We start from the raw sequence: 15830 nt of genomic DNA, 5'->3' as shown, positions 1-15830 counted from the left end.
TTCTCTCCTTTGGTGTTTCTCTCGTCGTTGTTGTTGTTGTTTGAGCGCCACTGACTCGCTGTCGCTCTCGCTCGCCGCCCCCCCCCCCTCCTCCTTCCTTCTTCGGTTCTTTCAATGGCACATGCCCCTGTCCTCCCTCACACACACACACACACACAACACATGCAGCTGCGCAGCTAACAGTTGGTATCTTTGCGAATATCACCGTGTGTTTTGTTCTCCTGTATTTTCATTTTATTTTGGATTTCCCATCATCGGTGATTGCGAAACGCCTGCTCGCTCCGTCTTTCAGGTGGAATCCACTACAACTGCTGAAGAATCAGCTTGTGCATACCACCAAAACAAAGAAGGAAGAAGTGCAGACACAGTCCAGTGCAGATAGCCGCACTACTACGACGACCATTATTCCTTGCTTCTACGAACTCCTCCTTCACCATCATGTCTAAGGCACTCCCACCCATCCAAGACAGCCGTCGCCGCCAGAACAGCCGGGAGCTGGCCCACTCCTACTCCCACGATGAGGCCGTCTGCTCCTACGCCTCCTCCGAGAGGGCTCAGTCCCCGGGGCGCAACGGTGCGTCGGATGGGCACTACTCCGGGCTGTACACCACGTTTCCACGCATACCGCAGATGGAGTTCTCGCTTGGCCCCATCAAGGAGCGCACTATCCCGCCGTACAACGACCTCGACGACCCGCACCTGGTGCCGTACTGGGCACGTAAGGAAATGCTGATCCACGAGCGGGCCCGTCAACGCCGCCATGAGCGTCATCAGCTGAAGAAGGAAGAGCAGCAACGAGAGGCTGCACGCCGCCGCTTCCTGCGTCGCCGGCAGGAGGAGCGGAAGGAGATGTCGGCTCGCAAAGGATACCAGACCCTGGAGAAGGAGAGGGAAAAGGAGGAGGAGCGTCAGGAGCAGATGAAGCAGGCATCGCGCAACAACTCAAAGGAGAAGTCGCGCCGTGTGCCAACCAAGCCCGCGGCCGCACGCGAGCACGGCTCGGCCGCCGGTCGGGCACGTCAGCATGAGCAGGCGGCCGCTGGCACCACGGACGGAGCAGCAGCGGCCCGCCACGACTCGGACGCCCACCCGGGGGAGGGCGTGGAGGGCCGTGACGACGCACCGGCGGATCAGCGCGGGGCCTACGAGACGAGCTCCTCGTCCGCCGCAACCAGTCGCAGCCACTCTGCCGCCTCGTCACACCACGGCGATCACGCGGCGCACGATGATGAGAAGCGCAGCGATCACGAACGCGACGATGCGGAGGCGGAGGAGGCGGAGGAGGCGGAAAAGGAGGAGGAGCGCGGCATCGTGGAGACCGTCGTCGACGCGGTCAAAAACCTCAGCGACCACCACGGCGACAAGGACGGCGAGCGGGAGGAGTTGGACGACGCTGCGGAGGAAGACGAACACGCACCGGCAAAGGACGATGAGGCGAAGGAAGAGAAGGCAAAGGAGAAGAAGGCGCCGAGCTCCTCGGCCTCCGCCGCCTCCACGCCGTCTGCGCAGTCGCAGCACAGCGCCCACGACGACGAGGAGGAGGACGCCGTCGCACCGGCGCACGCAGCGGAGGCGCAGAAGCCGGTACACGCCTACGACGATGACGCCTTCGAGGATGAACTCTCCTCAAAGCACAGCCACTCGCGCTCGCATTCCGCCACCTCCTCGCGGTCCTCGGCCGCCGCCGCTCACCTTCACGCTGAGTCGGAAGAAGCAGAGAAGCCGGCCGAGGGCGATCACCCGTACGACGACGAGTTCGAGGAGAACTCCACGGCAGCCTCGCAGCACGCAGAGCGCATCACGGCCACCGCGGAAGAGAAGGAGGAGGAAAAGGAGGAGAAGGCCGCAGCGGACCCGTACGCGGCTGACGCCTTCGACGACGAACTCTCCTCGAAGCACTCCTCCAAGAAGTCCTCTCTGAAGTCCTCCGCGAAGGAAGAGGAGGCCATGTACCCTGAAAAGGAGGACGCCACCGATGCCCCCGCTTTGGTGAAGTTGGAAGCAATCGAGGCTGAGGCACCGACGGTCGTGCACGCCGCCGCGGAAGAGGAACATGAAAATCGCGCTGCCGAGGACGCCTACGGGGACGGCGACTTTGAAAAGGAGGAAGACGACGATAATGACAAGTACGCAGAGCTGGACGAGCCGAAGACGCACGAAGAGCCGGACGCCCCGGAGGAGCACGCAGAACAGGACGAGTCGGACAAGTATGCGGAGCTCGATGTGCCGGAGGAGCACGCAGAGCTGGACGAGCCGAAGACGCGCGAAGAGCCGGACGCCCCGGAGGAGCACGCAGAACAGGACGAGTCGGACAAGTATGCGGAGCTCGATGTGCCGGAGGAGCACGCAGAGCTGGACGAGCCGAAGACGCGCGAAGAGCCGGACGCCTATGGGGACGGCGACTTTGAAAAGGAGGAAGACGACGATAATGACAAGTACGCAGAGCTGGACGAGCCGAAGACGCACGAAGAGCCGGACGCCCCGGAGGAGCACGCAGAACAGGACGAGTCGGACAAGTATGCGGAGCTCGATGTGCCGGAGGAGCACGCAGAGCTGGACGAGCCGAAGACGCGCGAAGAGCCGGACGCCCCGGAGGAGCACGCAGAACAGGACGAGTCGGACAAGTATGCGGAGCTCGATGTGCCGGAGGAGCACGTGGCGAAAGTCGAAACGGTCGCCTATGAAGATGAGGTCTTCGAAGACGAGCTGTCCTCGAAGAAGTCTTCGAAGAAGCCCTCGCCGGTGCCTTCGTCAGCCTCCTCTGCGGACTCGTACATCGCAGAGAAGACACCGGTCCCGGCTGTGACAGCGCCGAAAGAAGAAGTCGCCGCGGATGCGTACGCCGACGACGACTTCGAGGAGGAGCTGTCGCCGTCGAAGGCGGAGGCGGAGGCGCAGAAGAAAGTCCCGGCAGCTGCGTTGTCCTCCAGCGCGTCATCGGCTGTTTCCTCCGCCGCCTCCACGCCGACGGCAGCGGCAGCCCCGCCGAAGCCTAGCGCGGTGGTGGAGGAAAAGGTCGACGATGACGACTACAAGGACGACTTCGACGAGATGTAAAAGCAAAGAAAAAAGGAATATGAGAAAAAGGAGTCGAAGCACGAAAAAAATTAGTTGTCTGGCTCAGGTGGACTTCAACGCGCGTACAGCACCGGCCTGTTCCCGCCGTTCGTTGTTTGTTTATCGATGTTAATTTTGTAGCCAAGAGAAAAAAGTTGTTACGGATCTTTTCCTTTTCTTCCATGTACAACACTCCCCCCTTCCCTTCCTCCTCCATGACAACCGTGATACCTAGCGGTGTGTCTCTGTTTGTTGATCTACTCTTTAGAAACTGTTTTTCTCTTTCCTTTTATTATTATTATTCAGTTGTACGGTGTACCTTTACTTTCATCTACATTTTTTTTTGTCTCGCTGAGTCTCCCTCCGTCTTCTGATTCTTTTTTCTTCTCCCCTCGTCTTTCCACTGAGTGGGTGCTTTTCTTTGTTTTGAGTGGAGAGAGCGTACTTGATGCGGTGGGATGACAAATGGAGATGAGCGACGAGCGATGCTCGACCGTTCTCTTGCCTTTCCGACCTATAACGTTTTTTGTTGTTGCTGCTGCGACGCTGTGCAGCTGACGCGTGTGTGCGCCAAGGGTGTGACGACTGTGGCTCTACTTTATGATAAGTGGTAGTACGACGCATAGTCCTCCCTCTCTGTGCGTCGATGTATGTATGCGGGTGGCTGCGCGTGCGAGTCACGCCGAGGTTCTTCCTTTGCTTTTTTCGGACTCACTGTTTCATCGGCAGGAGATACCTCACAGACCCTTCCTTCTCTCTCCTTCATATCGAAGCCCGTGAGCTAGGGAAACGCTAGAGACACGCGCACTTAAAACACGTTGAGTTGCATATCCGCCGGCTTGCGTGTACGCCTTCTGGCGTGTGCCGTGCAGCAAGCGAGAGAAAAAGGGAAAAAGAAACTAAACTTCTCTACAGCTGTCTAGTACAGGAAAGCGAGGGGTTTTTCTTCTTGCTTTGTTTCTTCCTCCTATAGTTAAGTACGCAAAATTTTTTTCTCCCAGATTATTATATGTCGGCGCTGCAGCGGCCTGTTCTCTGGTTTCTCTGGTTTGTCTCATACCCCCTTTGTGAAGCATCTCAACGAGTTCTTTTTCCTTCTTTCCTTTTTTCGATTACTATCACGATGTCGCATTACTTTCATGGTTCCTGTTATTATCATCTAATTCGTGTTTACGCCTGTCCACCCTTCGATGTATGTAAGCGGATGCTTTTGTTTTGTCTTGACTTCTCACCTCTCCTTGTCTTTCAGGCACATCGTAAAGCAACTGGAAAAGGCGTGTATATATGAAAACAGTATTGATTCGAAAAGATAAGGAATGTCCGGGTGTGAGTGTAGAGGTGCGGCTATATATACACATGTGTGTGTGTGTGTGTGGTCGCATAGCCTCGTGAAAGGAAGAGCTGGCCGGCGGGGGAGATGTGCGGATCAGCCACTCGCCCACTGAACAAGGTGGGCTGCTTCCCTTTCAACTAGTCTGAGCGTGTTACCGAAAGCGCCGCCCATGGTCTTTGTTTTCTATTCCAGGCCCTCCCTCAGGTCAGGTGCACGTGCGCTTGTGGGTTGCGTGTGTGTGTGGAAGAACTCGCTGACGTCATCAGTTCCTTTGATTTTTTTTCTCATTCCTCCTCCTACTTTCACCGTTCTTTACCATTATCATCATTGTTATTGCGATTGAAGGAAGCACTGCAAAGGTGAACGCGCACTCCGCGGCGAAACCTCCGTGTCGCCCACGACGTACCGCCCCACAGCACCCTCATCCGTTTTGTTTTTGCTGGTGTTGTTGTTGTTGTGTCACATCCGTCTTTTGCTCAAATAAGAGAAAACAGTCAAAAAGAAGAAGAAGAAAATATGCGAGAGCCCGTGGATGATCTCTTCCGTTCGCCGCAGGGTGGCGAGAAGGAGGTGGTGGACAGCATCACGAAGAAGCGCTCGAAGTTCGAGCTCTACCAGTCCGAATCGCACAAAATGAAGTCGCTCATGATGAACAGCGCCGGCATCCGCAGTGAGCTCGCCGCCGGCAACGAGAAGCGTCTCAACCCTCTCTGGGTAAACTTCCCTTCGAAGTGCGTGAAGCCGATCTCCTCGGTGGGCGAGATGAAAGAGAAGCTCGAGTACTTCTCGAAGTCGGATGATGTGATGGTGGTGCGCTACCACCAAAACAACTGCACCGCCTGCAACGCGGTGGATAAAGTCTTCGAGGTGCTGTGCCACCAGGCAGAGACGCACACGCCTGGTTTAAAGTTCTACGACGTCAACAGAAACGAGGTGCCGGAGTTGGCGAAAGGGCTGGTGCGGTTCCCACAGATTAAAGGCTACAGCGGCGGGCAGTGGACCGACATTGACTTCAAACCGCCCGCCCAGTTCCGCGAGGAGCTCTACAGCTCCGTCGAGCGTGAGGTGAAGCGATTAAAGAACCAGGGCCGCCCGGTGACAGCGCTGGAGGCGGAAGAGATGTATTTCTCCGGAGCAGGGCCGGCTATGTTGGAGATTACGGAAGAGCAGCTGCTGTCCTTCTACTGCAAAGCGCAGGTCCGGCTGCACAACTACTGGAAGCAAATCGCCATGCGACGGTCGTGGTTCTACAAGAAGTTTGTGGAGCCGGAGGTGGAGGATCGCGTGCTGGATGAATGGCGGGTGCGCTCTGTCTTCGGGGAGAAGGTGGTCTATGGCCCTCAGCCGCCAGACGAGTTTGCTTGAGAGAGCACGAAGGGAGGAAGAGGGAGGAGCAACGACACACAGGAGCCGAGGGGCAGGGGGAGGGGATTGCGTGTGTGCGAAGGGAGGTGGATAGAAGAGGGAGATATGGCAGCGCCCTTTTTCCCTCCTTCTCTTGCGCTTACGGGTCAACGCGCCTTTCACCGGTGCTTCTTCTTTTGCGCATTGTGAGTGGTGCATCGTCACGCGTGTGTGTGTGTTTGATTGCGGCCTTCTTTTTTTTTGGTTGTTTACTGCTGCTGCTCGACACCATTTCTGATGGAATCAGCAGATGACTTTCTGCGCTGTTTTGGGCACCTTCCTTCGCCGTCTTTCGCCATCTTGTTGTGCTGTGGTGGTTTGGCTGACGCGCTGCCGCGTGACCGCACGCGTTTTTCTTCTTTTCACATTTCTCTTCGTTCTTCCTCTCATCGACGGCGGCCGAGCTGAGGCTCCTCCAATCACCGTTAAGCATATTATTTGAATAAGAGGAGAAACAACGAAGGTGGTGGAAGTGCTTTGCTGGACATGCCAGACCGTGTTGGGTGACAACGTTGAGTTCTGACGATTGCATGGAAGCGTGTCGGAGCATGAGCACGAGGATTGAATTGTACGCGTTCCTAAAAGGAAAGAAAAGAACCGGTTTGGTATCAGTTTACATGCGATGCTGTGGCTATCGTCGTCTGCCTGCTGTTTGCGTGTTTCCCTCGGTGACTGCCACTACTACCTGTATTACTCCTCTCTCTCTCTGTATGTGTATTGCGCTGCTTTCATATATATATATATATATAGTTTTTTTTTGGAAAGGGAGGAAGAGTAGTCGGCAAAGCGCATGCGTAGGTCGAAGACGAACGCGCAAGTCCGTACCGCTAGCAGCGAATCTGTGTGTGAGTTTTTCTTTCTCTCCTCTTCTCATAACACACACCTGCACCTAAATCGCAGTCAGGGCCTTGTGGGAAGACGTGAGTCACTCCCTATCGCCCAAACTATTCTTTTTTTGCCGCCGCTGTTGTCGCTGTTCCCTACCAGCCCCGAGCATCGTTGTGCACCGCAGCTATGCGAACGTGAAGTCTGTCGACGTCAAGGAAGCGCAGACGAATCCATTTCTTCTTTTACTTTTCGTAGCAGTGAATCTGTTGAGGTGAACAAGAAGCCCCACCGGAATAAATGCTCTCTCCACGTCTGGTGTCCGCTGTCGAGTGCGACTTGGCAGTGGCGCGGCAGCTCGCCTACTTCAGCGCGGGTTACTCCCCAGGCGGTCAGGAAGCAGCGGCGGAGGCGGAGCAGATCGTTGTCGGTGGTAGTGGTGGTGGTGGTGGTGCCGTCCCCCATGCTGTGGACCCAACCGCGCACGGCCCGCCTGCCCATGCGGCCTCACCTATTCGGGTAGCGGTGTCCAACCCCGTTCAGCGGCCTCGTCAAGGTACCTGCGCGGTGTTGGTGGAGCTGACGCGGCCGCTGACGTGGATGTCGCACCGTGGACCACACCGTGGATCTGGCGGCGGTGCCGGCACTGGTGCTGCGGCTAGTGTTATTGCCGGACGGGCGGTGTCGAGTACAAACGCCAGCGCCGGGAGTGAGGTCTCCGCAGCCGGCGGAGCAGCGGTGTCGTTGAGTCACACAAGTGCAGCCAGCGGGTTTGCCGCCGCAGCAACGCCAAATACGGCAAGTGCGTCTGCTCCCTCTGCGTCACCGCTCACAGCAGCGGCAACCGCAGCACCTCCTGCCCTGCCCCTTCTTGTGGCCACCGCCACCCTCGAAGTCGTCTTCCCAGCCCGGTACCCACACGAGCCCTGCCAGTGGTACCTCTCGGAGGAAGTCTCCTTCGGCGGGGTCGGCGACCACGCCACCTCCTCCTGGGCCGTGACGGCGAGTCATCGATCGGGCAGCAGCCGAAGTGCGGCCAACGTGTCGAGCTCCCCCCTCTCGAGCAGCAAAGCCGGCGTCTGGTCGGCCGGCTCCTCTTCTTCATTAGGCGGGGAAGAGGGGCTGCCGCGCCGACTCGTTTCCAGCCGTCTTCTCAACGCCACAGCGTGCGATGGTGCGATGAGGGCAAACAGCGACGACGATCCACTGGGTAGAGGAGCGGGGGGAGTGTCGAGCAAGCTGACCGCCTTCGTGGTGTCCGCCTTGGGCCATCGACTGCTGCGGTGGATTGCCGAGTCACGCGGCGGTGGTGGGAGTAGTGGCGGGGCAGGAATGGCCTCTTCTCCGGCCTCGCCGACCAGCACTCCGGGGGCCATCACTCGATTCGCCCCCTCTGCCCTCCGCACTCACGCTCGCCACAGCGGCGTCTCACCATTTCTGCTCGACTTTGCGTGTCTGCTGCGCTGCTGGCGTGCGGTGGAGTTGGACGTGCACCATCTGCTGCTGCCTTCGCGTATTGCGATGGCCTACGGCGGTTGTGGCGCGCGGCTGCTGCGAGCGATGATGGGGACACACCTCAGTGGTGGTGGTGCAAACAACACTACGGCCGCGGTGGCAGCTTCGGCGGGGGGCTCGGGGGTCACTGCTGCTGCTGCTGCTGTTGCTGGCGTGTCTCTGTCGGCCAACGTCCTGGTGTCTCCGAATAAGGTGCATGCGGCGGGCATCAGCAATACGGTCGGAAGCGGCTGGAATAGCATCGCACCGGCGCCGGCGCGGGGCAGGGCAGCAGAGAAGTCGAACAGCGCAAGCAGCGTTGCAGGGAGTTTTCATGGACCCGGTGTGGCTTCGTCCACCTTGGCCAACGTAAACAGCAACAGCAATAACAACGGTAAAGGAGGCGTCAGCGCCGCACCACTCGCTGCGGCCGGCTCCTCCTTCTCCACCGCCGTCCCTGTGAGTCTCGGTGTCACAGGCGCTGCCGGCGTCCCCACCACGTCGACCAGCACCGGCGCCTCCGCGCTCTACCCGTACCGGCGTCGTGTAGTGAGGCACTTCCTAGCCGTATTGCTTCCCCAAGGCGATGTCGCGGTCTGTGGCCGTGTGCCGTCTGCTGGTGGTGGTGGTGGTGCGGGAGGGGCTGCACCGGCGCGCCGTGGCGTCACATCAACGAGTACCACTGCGACCAAGGCGGGCGTTGCAACGGTGCCGTTGGATAGCGTTCCGTTGTGTCTCCTGCCCCTGTACGAGCCGGTAAAGAACAGCCGAGACGGTGAAGCAGCGACTGGGACGCAGCGGCAGCCGAGTGAGCTCCCGCGGCGCGCCGCGATCCCGGGCACGCTGCTGGGCTGCACCTCGCAGCTGATGCGTGGCCATGTGCTCCCCAGCTTCCTGCTCCCCTCCCACGTCCTGGGCAGCCCGTACAAGTGCGAGTGGGACGACGTGCGCCTCTTCACCGGCAAATCCGCCGATGCCGCCCTGCACGCCAACGCGAAGCTGGCGAAGGCGCTGCACCTGCCACATGTCAGCGACCTCCTGCAGGTGCTCCGCCGTCTGGCCAAGAGCGTCGCGACGTCGGCCACCGATGCTTTTTATCTGGAGGAAGTGCTCTGGCCGGCTTTGATGGAGACGGTGGGTGTGCTGCGTAGCGCACGACTACCCTTCTGGGCTGGGATGGCGGTGTGCTCCCTGCTGCTGCCGAGTGTACTGGAGCAAGAAGAGGGGACGACGCAGCAGCAGCGGCGCCAACGAAGAGGTGGCACTCGTGGAGTGATGCCTCCGCTACCTCCTCCTGCGCCTTCCATGGAAGGAAGGAAGGAGAAAGGGAGTCGTGCGCGGTCATTGCGTCGGTGGCAGCAGCGCTTCGCTGAACTCATCGCGGTCGTCACCTACACGGAGCGCGTGCTGGCGGTGGCGCAGGAGTACACACTGCTGTGTGAGACCCGTCTTATGCGGTGTGCGCTGCAGCGTGGGCAGCAGCTCCTTCACGACAGCTGTCGCTCCATGGAAGAGAGACGGCAAGGGAGCTCTTCACAGACAACAGCAGCAGCCACCGTGTCGAGCGCGTGTGCGTTCCCTGCCCTGCCTGTCGAAGCTTGTCGACGGCTGCACGCCCCCCTCAGCGTGTGTGCCGTGTGCGGTCTCTCGCTGCTGCGTAACACCGTAAAGCAAAATGCTGCTGCCACGGCAACTGTCAGTGGTGGTGGAGGTGAGGGGAGGGGGTTGGCGCGGACCCCCGCCACTGTCAGCCCGACAGGGAAAGAGGCAGAGGGACTCACGGCCAAAACCACGCACGCTGCGGTGCACGCTGCACTGCAGGAACGACGCGCCGAAGGCTGTTTGGTGGTGCAGTGCGCGAGGTGCGGGCACGGCGGCCATGTGGAGCACATGAGCAGCTGGTGGAACGACCCGACGGTGCACTGCTGCCCAAAGGGGTGCGACTGCATCTGTGAGTATTAGGGAGGTGATTCTCGTGGGTGTGCGTGTGTGGTTTGCCCGCATCGCAGCTGCTCCACAACGCGGCGACGTACTCCGAAAGGAAGGGAAAGACAAAGGATACTGTGTAACTGCAGTGGTTGAGTCGTGCAGGACAAAAAAAAAAACCCGAATAAGAATGGTAGTAACAATAATGCCTTCAATAGGAAGGCGTCTCCTCCATCTCATGCACTTGGTGCACCACGGAAGTCTACGTGGTAGGACACGGAAGCTACAGTGGCGATTGGCCTGCTGCGTAGCGATCGATACAAGGTGAGTCATCCATAGCATGCGCGTGCGCACGCCGAAGCAGGCACGTCGCTGTAGCTCTGATGAAGAGCACATACACACACACCCTTTTCGTACTCTCTCTTTCTCTCTTTCTCTCTCTTCCCCCCTCTTCCCCTCCTCCCCTCCTCCCTCTGGTTGACTGGTACGGTCGTTACCTTAACTTTCTCCACGACTTTCATGCGTAGAATCCTCGAAGGGTTTTCTTGTTTCTGCAGTGCAAACTCCAAATCAGCAAAACAGTAAAACACCTCCGCAGTCCCTGGTGCTCCCCTCATCTCCGCAGACGAGTTGAAAGCCTAATCTGGAGTGATTCAGGTGTGTCGAGTGTGAAGAGTCATTCATCATTATCTATTATTCATTTACTTTATTATCTCATGTGAACAAGTACGTGTGGAGCTGCTCGTAACCATCTTCCTTCTTCCCCTCCCCCCCCCCTGCGTATCCACGGTGGCCCCAAACAGTTGTCACCGCGTGTGTCCAGATCGGTGACTTCACTGCGTTCCGTTATTATTATTACTTTTGTTTGAAATACACGTGTGCGTGTTCCACAGCATTTACGCAGCAAAGTTGCTCGAGAGCACACACCATGAATATCGTTCGCCTGGCTTTTTGCTGCATCACCGCAGCGCTGCTGAGCCTCGGCGCGCTCTTCTACTTCTCCACCTACGATCCTGAAAAGCACATGCTGATGCGGGCCCGCGTCTACTCCGACTACGACCCGCTGGAGCACTGCGTGACGCCCTTCGGCGTCGTCCTCGGCTACTCCAATGGAGTCCCCGCCTTCAGCAACTGCATCTCCACCTTCAAGACGACCTACGTTAACTACGTCAATCTGATGAACCCGCTCGACGTCGGCCGCCGCGGCGACCCGTCCGAGACCACGGTGATCATGCTAGGCGTGCGCTACACCGCGATGGACTTCTACATTCGCTGGATGGCGTGGAACAGGGGCCTGGTGCCGCGGCTGGTGGAGGACACAAGCCAGTTCTGGAAGACAAACAGCTTCTACAACCCAGCCAAAACGGCGCAGGACTGGGAGGCGGTGTACATTACAAACTACGCCGAGGCAACGGATGTGGAGGAGCGCAGGTTCAACGCCCCCCGCAAAGCCGACGCCATCCTCTACAATCAAGACAGCAAAATACTGCCGGACGGGCACATCGCCGTCATTGTGAAGGTGGAGGGGGACGTGGAGGCTGCCGGTGGGACCGAGAAGTTCAACGAGCTAAAGAAGCTGCGCCTGCACCCGCGTCGCGTCTACGTGGCGGAGCAGAACTTCAAAAACGAAGACTGGGGAGGCAAGAACTACAGTCGTATCCTCACGTTTCAGTGGCGCCAGGTGAAGACGGGGACGACCTACGAAGGTTTCCTGACGGACCCGGACAGCTTGTCGATCATTGGCTTCGTGCGCGTGGGCAAGCCGCTGCCGCTGCGCGAGTTGTCGGATCCCTACGACGACGCGCTGAGAGACGACGGCGGCGATTTGTGATGGCGGAGGAGAGCGCCGCTGAACTCGTGTAGTTGCTGCTGTTTCTTCCTGTGTTTTTTTTTTGTTCTTCTTTTGAAAGAGTGGAGACCAACTTGTTGCGGTGACGACGGTTTCCCCTTCACGCCTCCGCCACGATGTAGATTTGTACTCGAAGCGTTTCTTCTTTTTTTTTTTTTTAAGGGAACACGTTTTCTTTTCCCCTTCCTTTTTTTATATCGTGTTTACGCCAACAGTGGATCGGTACGATGCTTCCTCGCGTCGGTGTTCATCGCCGTGAGTCAGTGGTGTCTCTGTCGTTGCGGTTGCTCCTCGCGCTCATTAGATCAGAAGGAACGAAAGCGGCGAGCGTTGAGGGCGCGCACGTAGTGAGAAACGCAATCAACGGTACGTTGAAACGGGCTTCGTTGTGTCGTCCGTGCGCTGCAAACAAAGCGCCGCCGCCGCTGTCTGCGATAATCTTCTTAGTAACGACAGAGGAGCGCCTTCTTGTGAAGCACAACAACTTTTTCTCTCCTGTCGTTCTTTGCCTCCTGTCTTTGTTGTTTATGTGCTGTCGTTTTCTCCGTCTCTTTCGATGAACCTCATGCGCAGACACACCGTCTTGTGCACACGTGTCACGGTGCTTTCTCTTCCTCGGCGAGTCTCCGGCACCAATTTCGCCATACATTTGTTGTTGTTGTTTCCGTCTTCCTTCTCTTCACAGGGCGGCTATTGCTGCGGCACATCCGAGTTGATTTGTTGTTGGCTTTCAGCACACGAAGGAGCTGTAGACGTGGGTGCAATTGCGCGCCCCTCCGTTTTCAGCGTCGTGCACGCACCTCGTCGACTCGACCCAGAAATACGTAGACGGATTTATCTCCATCCGATCTTGCTAGCACGCATAGAACGACAAGCAAAGTAAAGTAGAAAGGAGAGGCAAAGAAGGTATGTTACTGACGTCGTACGCTGATGCCGTGGTGTGTGCCGCGTGCGTTCCCCAGCGACAGCATAGCACGAGGTTACCTTTTCGTGTCGCAGCATCCGCGCTGAACACGCTGGTACGCACGCATCACTCCGGGCGGTCCACCGCGGCGCTGTCCGTCCTCGGCGTCACCGCCGCACAGCTGCCTATCCACCGCCATGTCACGCGTCATGACGCACCGCTCCGCGACGCGATGGTGCGGCAGCGTCGCCTCTACACCACCGCACCGTCTCCAAGCCTCAACGGCAGCGGCGGCTCCGCCAGCGCCGCGAGCCACCACCACCACCACGGTGGTGGCATAAAAAGCGGCGGCAGCAACTCGGCAACCGCGCAGTATTTGTCCAACAGCGGCGCAGCGTTAAACCACCACGGTGGCGGCAACAGCAGCGGCTCGTCGAGCAGCGCCAACGCAGCGAACAGGCAATCAAAAACGGCCCCGGCAATGAAGATGAAGGTGAAGAAGGGCAAGGCAGCTTGGCGGGTGAAGCGCAAGCGCACCTCGGCAAAGTCTGCCTCGGCAAATACAGCCTCGTCCGCCGTCGCAGGCTCCTCCGGCTCGTCGCCTAGCAGCGGCAACAACACAAGCAGCAGCAGCAGCAGTAACAGCAACGCAGGCTCCGCAGCTGCCCAGAGTAGTGGCAGCCCTGGCGGCAGCGGCGGCGGGGGTTCTGGTCGTAGCAGCCGAAGCACCAATCGCAGGACATCGTCGGCTCGCGCACGGGTGGCGGCGCGTCGTCGCAAGAGCAAAGCACGATCAGCATCGGCCGCCTCCGCCACGTCCGTTAACGCGAACTCTGGTCAGACGTCGACCGCTACCGGTGCTGCCGTGAAGGCGAAGGGGAGCAGCGTCGCTCGCAAAAAGCTCCTGTCTGGAAAAGGCAGTCACCGTCATGTTGCTGGTACTAGTGGTGGTCGCGCGAGTAGTAGTGGGGGTGCAGCAGCGAGCAAGAGCAGCACGGCGTCCCCGCCTTCCCGCTCTTCGTCGGCATCCAAAGTCCTCTCGCGATCGAAAGCGAAGCGGCAGAAGATTCGCATCTGCGTGCTCACGAGCAGCTACGAGGGGGCCGACTCCGCCACCGCCGACGTCGACAACTACTGGTGCACGCCGCAGCACTACATGAAGAAGGACCGACAAAAGTACACCTTTGCCGACGTCGCACTGAAGAAAAGCGACTCGTACCGCACCGTGCGGGAGTTGGTGACGTCGAACAAGTATGACGTCTTCTTCAACCTGTGCGATGGCAGCCGAGATGAGAAGCGGGCCGGCGTGGACGTGGTGCAGGCCCTCGAGGAGTTCAACGCCGCCTTCACCGGCACCGACTCCAACAGCTTCGAGCCGAGCAAGATCGATATGAAGCTGATGGTAGGGACGAGCGGGGTGAAGGTGCCGAACTTCGTCCTCCTCAAGAGCGAGGAGAGCCTCGCCAAGAAGTGTCGGCATCTCAAGTTCCCGGTCATCGTGAAGCACCTGTCAGGCTACGCCTCCGTCGGCATCAACAAGGACAACCGGTGTGACAACCTGGATCAGCTCAAGACGAAGGTGCGCACCTTCCTGAAGGAGTACAACCACGCCCTGGTGGAGGAGTTTATTCGGGGGCGGGAGGGCACGGTGCTGGCCTGCGCCGACGCCGGCAGCCCCTTCGCCGTGAAGGTCTTCAAGCCGCTCATGTTCAACTTTCTGCAGGACGGCGACGACTTCGCCTACTTTGAGAAGAAGTGGACGATGGAGTGCAACGACGAGGCGTACGGCTTCCTGCCGACCTCCGACCCGGCCTACCAGGCCATCATCGACATGGCGCGCAACGCCCACAAATATATTATGAACGGCGTCGGCTACGGCCGGATAGACTTCCGCATCGACGAGCAGAGCGGGGTTCCGTACTTTCTGGAGATCAACCCGAACTGTGGCATGTGGTACTCCCCGAAGGATGGGGGTGACTTCGCGGATGTGATGGTGGAGGGCGACCCGCACTGGAACCACGAGCGCTTTGTCGCCAACGCCGTGTCGCGTGCGCTGCGGGAGCGGGCGGCGCGCAAGCCGTGGTACTTCATCAGCCACGACCGCAACGGCCAGTTCTCTACCCGGGCGAGCAGGACGGTGGCGGCGGGGAAGTGTCTGTTCGGCGATGCGAACCACGCCATCCCGGTGGTGTCCAAAGCGCTGTACAAGCTCGGCGAAGAGGACCCGACGGTGGGCTGCGTCATCTGCCGCGGCGACGGCGTCCACCACGCCGTGGCGCTGCGGCACTCCTGCGAGCCGAACATGCAGTTTGTGCACGGCCGCACGCTGCTCTTTGCGGCCAAGCGCCAGATCAACGTCGGCGAGGAGCTGACGGTGGACTACGCGACGCTGCGGGACGAGTCGATGCCGCACTTCGTGTGCAGCTGCGGTACACAGAACTGTCGCAGCGTCATCTTCCCGATGCCGGCCACCGCGCGCACCGTGGAGGCGAAGGCCATGAAGCGATTGCTGCGGGAGAAGAGACAGGTGTGGTTGAAAGAGAAGGCCGATCGGGAGGCGGAACGGATTCTAAAGAAGCGCAGTTCGTCTTCGACCGCGAGCAGTGCGTCATCGGCAAGCAGCAACGGCAACAGTAGCAGTGTGAGTGCGTTGGCTTCCAGTTCTGGTGGTGGCAGCAGCGGCGGCGGTGGGGGCAGCAAGTAACACTCGTGCCGGCACATACACCGTTTTCTTCTTTCTGCTCCTCTCGCGCGTCGCAGCAAAACGTCGTTGTCACGTGTAGAATTTTTGTTGTTGTTCTGTGATGCGGTCGCTCATAAAGTCTTGGTGTACGTGCAGACACACACACACACACACAGAGAGAGAGAGAGAGAGACATAGAATGTCGTAAGGCACATAAATACAAGCATAGATGATGTCCATTAACGGTACATCTGGCCATACTGTTTTCCTTTTTCGTTCGTAAGTGTTGTTGTTGTTGTTTCGAAACTGTTGAGCGCCGGCCACGGCTCGACTGCGGTGCATTTCACCTTTCTTC

The 15830-nt window shown here is 58.7% G+C and overlaps 5 protein-coding genes across 11 annotated transcripts; all 5 read left to right on the top strand.

Annotated features, from left to right (window-relative positions):
- Positions 1-167: 167 nt before the first annotated feature.
- On the top strand, positions 168-3057 carry ABB37_05462 (hypothetical protein; the record flags this gene model as incomplete). 4 transcript variants are annotated; one of them, XM_015803487.1, is made up of 1 exon in its annotated part: positions 168-3057. In XM_015803487.1, exon 1 carries the CDS (start codon positions 439-441, stop codon positions 3055-3057), a length of 2619 nt encoding a protein of 872 aa, XP_015658129.1. In that variant the 5' UTR covers positions 168-438. The 4 variants fall into 4 exon arrangements, with proteins under 4 accessions (XP_015658129.1, XP_015658128.1, XP_015658127.1 ...); XM_015803486.1 differs by having other exon boundaries at positions 176-3057; XM_015803485.1 differs by having other exon boundaries at positions 183-3057.
- A 1677-nt stretch (positions 3058-4734) lies between these two features.
- On the top strand, positions 4735-5755 carry ABB37_05461 (putative mitochondrial cytochrome c oxidase assembly protein; the record flags this gene model as incomplete). Its single annotated transcript, XM_015803483.1, has 1 exon — positions 4735-5755. The coding sequence occupies exon 1, from the start codon at positions 4907-4909 to the stop codon at positions 5753-5755; it is 849 nt and encodes a 282-aa protein (XP_015658125.1). The 5' UTR covers positions 4735-4906.
- Positions 5756-6541: 786 nt separating this feature from the next.
- ABB37_05460 (hypothetical protein) lies at positions 6542-10075 on the top strand (the record flags this gene model as incomplete). Of its 3 annotated transcripts, none has more annotated exons than XM_015803482.1 (1): positions 6542-10075. In XM_015803482.1, exon 1 carries the CDS (start codon positions 6920-6922, stop codon positions 10073-10075), a length of 3156 nt encoding a protein of 1051 aa, XP_015658124.1. In that variant the 5' UTR covers positions 6542-6919. The 3 variants fall into 3 exon arrangements, with proteins under 3 accessions (XP_015658124.1, XP_015658123.1, XP_015658122.1); XM_015803481.1 differs by having other exon boundaries at positions 6543-10075; XM_015803480.1 differs by having other exon boundaries at positions 6544-10075.
- A 490-nt stretch (positions 10076-10565) lies between these two features.
- Positions 10566-11870, top strand: ABB37_05459 (hypothetical protein; the record flags this gene model as incomplete). Of its 2 annotated transcripts, none has more annotated exons than XM_015803479.1 (1): positions 10566-11870. In XM_015803479.1, the coding sequence occupies exon 1, from the start codon at positions 10968-10970 to the stop codon at positions 11868-11870; it is 903 nt and encodes a 300-aa protein (XP_015658121.1). In that variant the 5' UTR covers positions 10566-10967. The 2 variants fall into 2 exon arrangements, with proteins under 2 accessions (XP_015658121.1, XP_015658120.1); XM_015803478.1 differs by having other exon boundaries at positions 10842-11870.
- A 1154-nt stretch (positions 11871-13024) lies between these two features.
- Positions 13025-15496, top strand: ABB37_05458 (hypothetical protein; the record flags this gene model as incomplete). Its single annotated transcript, XM_015803477.1, has 1 exon — positions 13025-15496. One exon carries the CDS (start codon positions 13025-13027, stop codon positions 15494-15496), a length of 2472 nt encoding a protein of 823 aa, XP_015658119.1.
- Between the last annotated feature and the right edge of the window lie 334 nt (positions 15497-15830).

The sequence above is a fragment of the Leptomonas pyrrhocoris genome (genome assembly GCF_001293395.1).
Source record: "Leptomonas pyrrhocoris isolate H10 chromosome Unknown, whole genome shotgun sequence".
Classification (NCBI taxonomy): Eukaryota; Euglenozoa; class Kinetoplastea; order Trypanosomatida; family Trypanosomatidae; genus Leptomonas; species Leptomonas pyrrhocoris.
The sequence above is the reverse complement of the archived record's forward strand: the minus strand, read 5'-3'. Positions and strand labels throughout refer to the sequence as shown.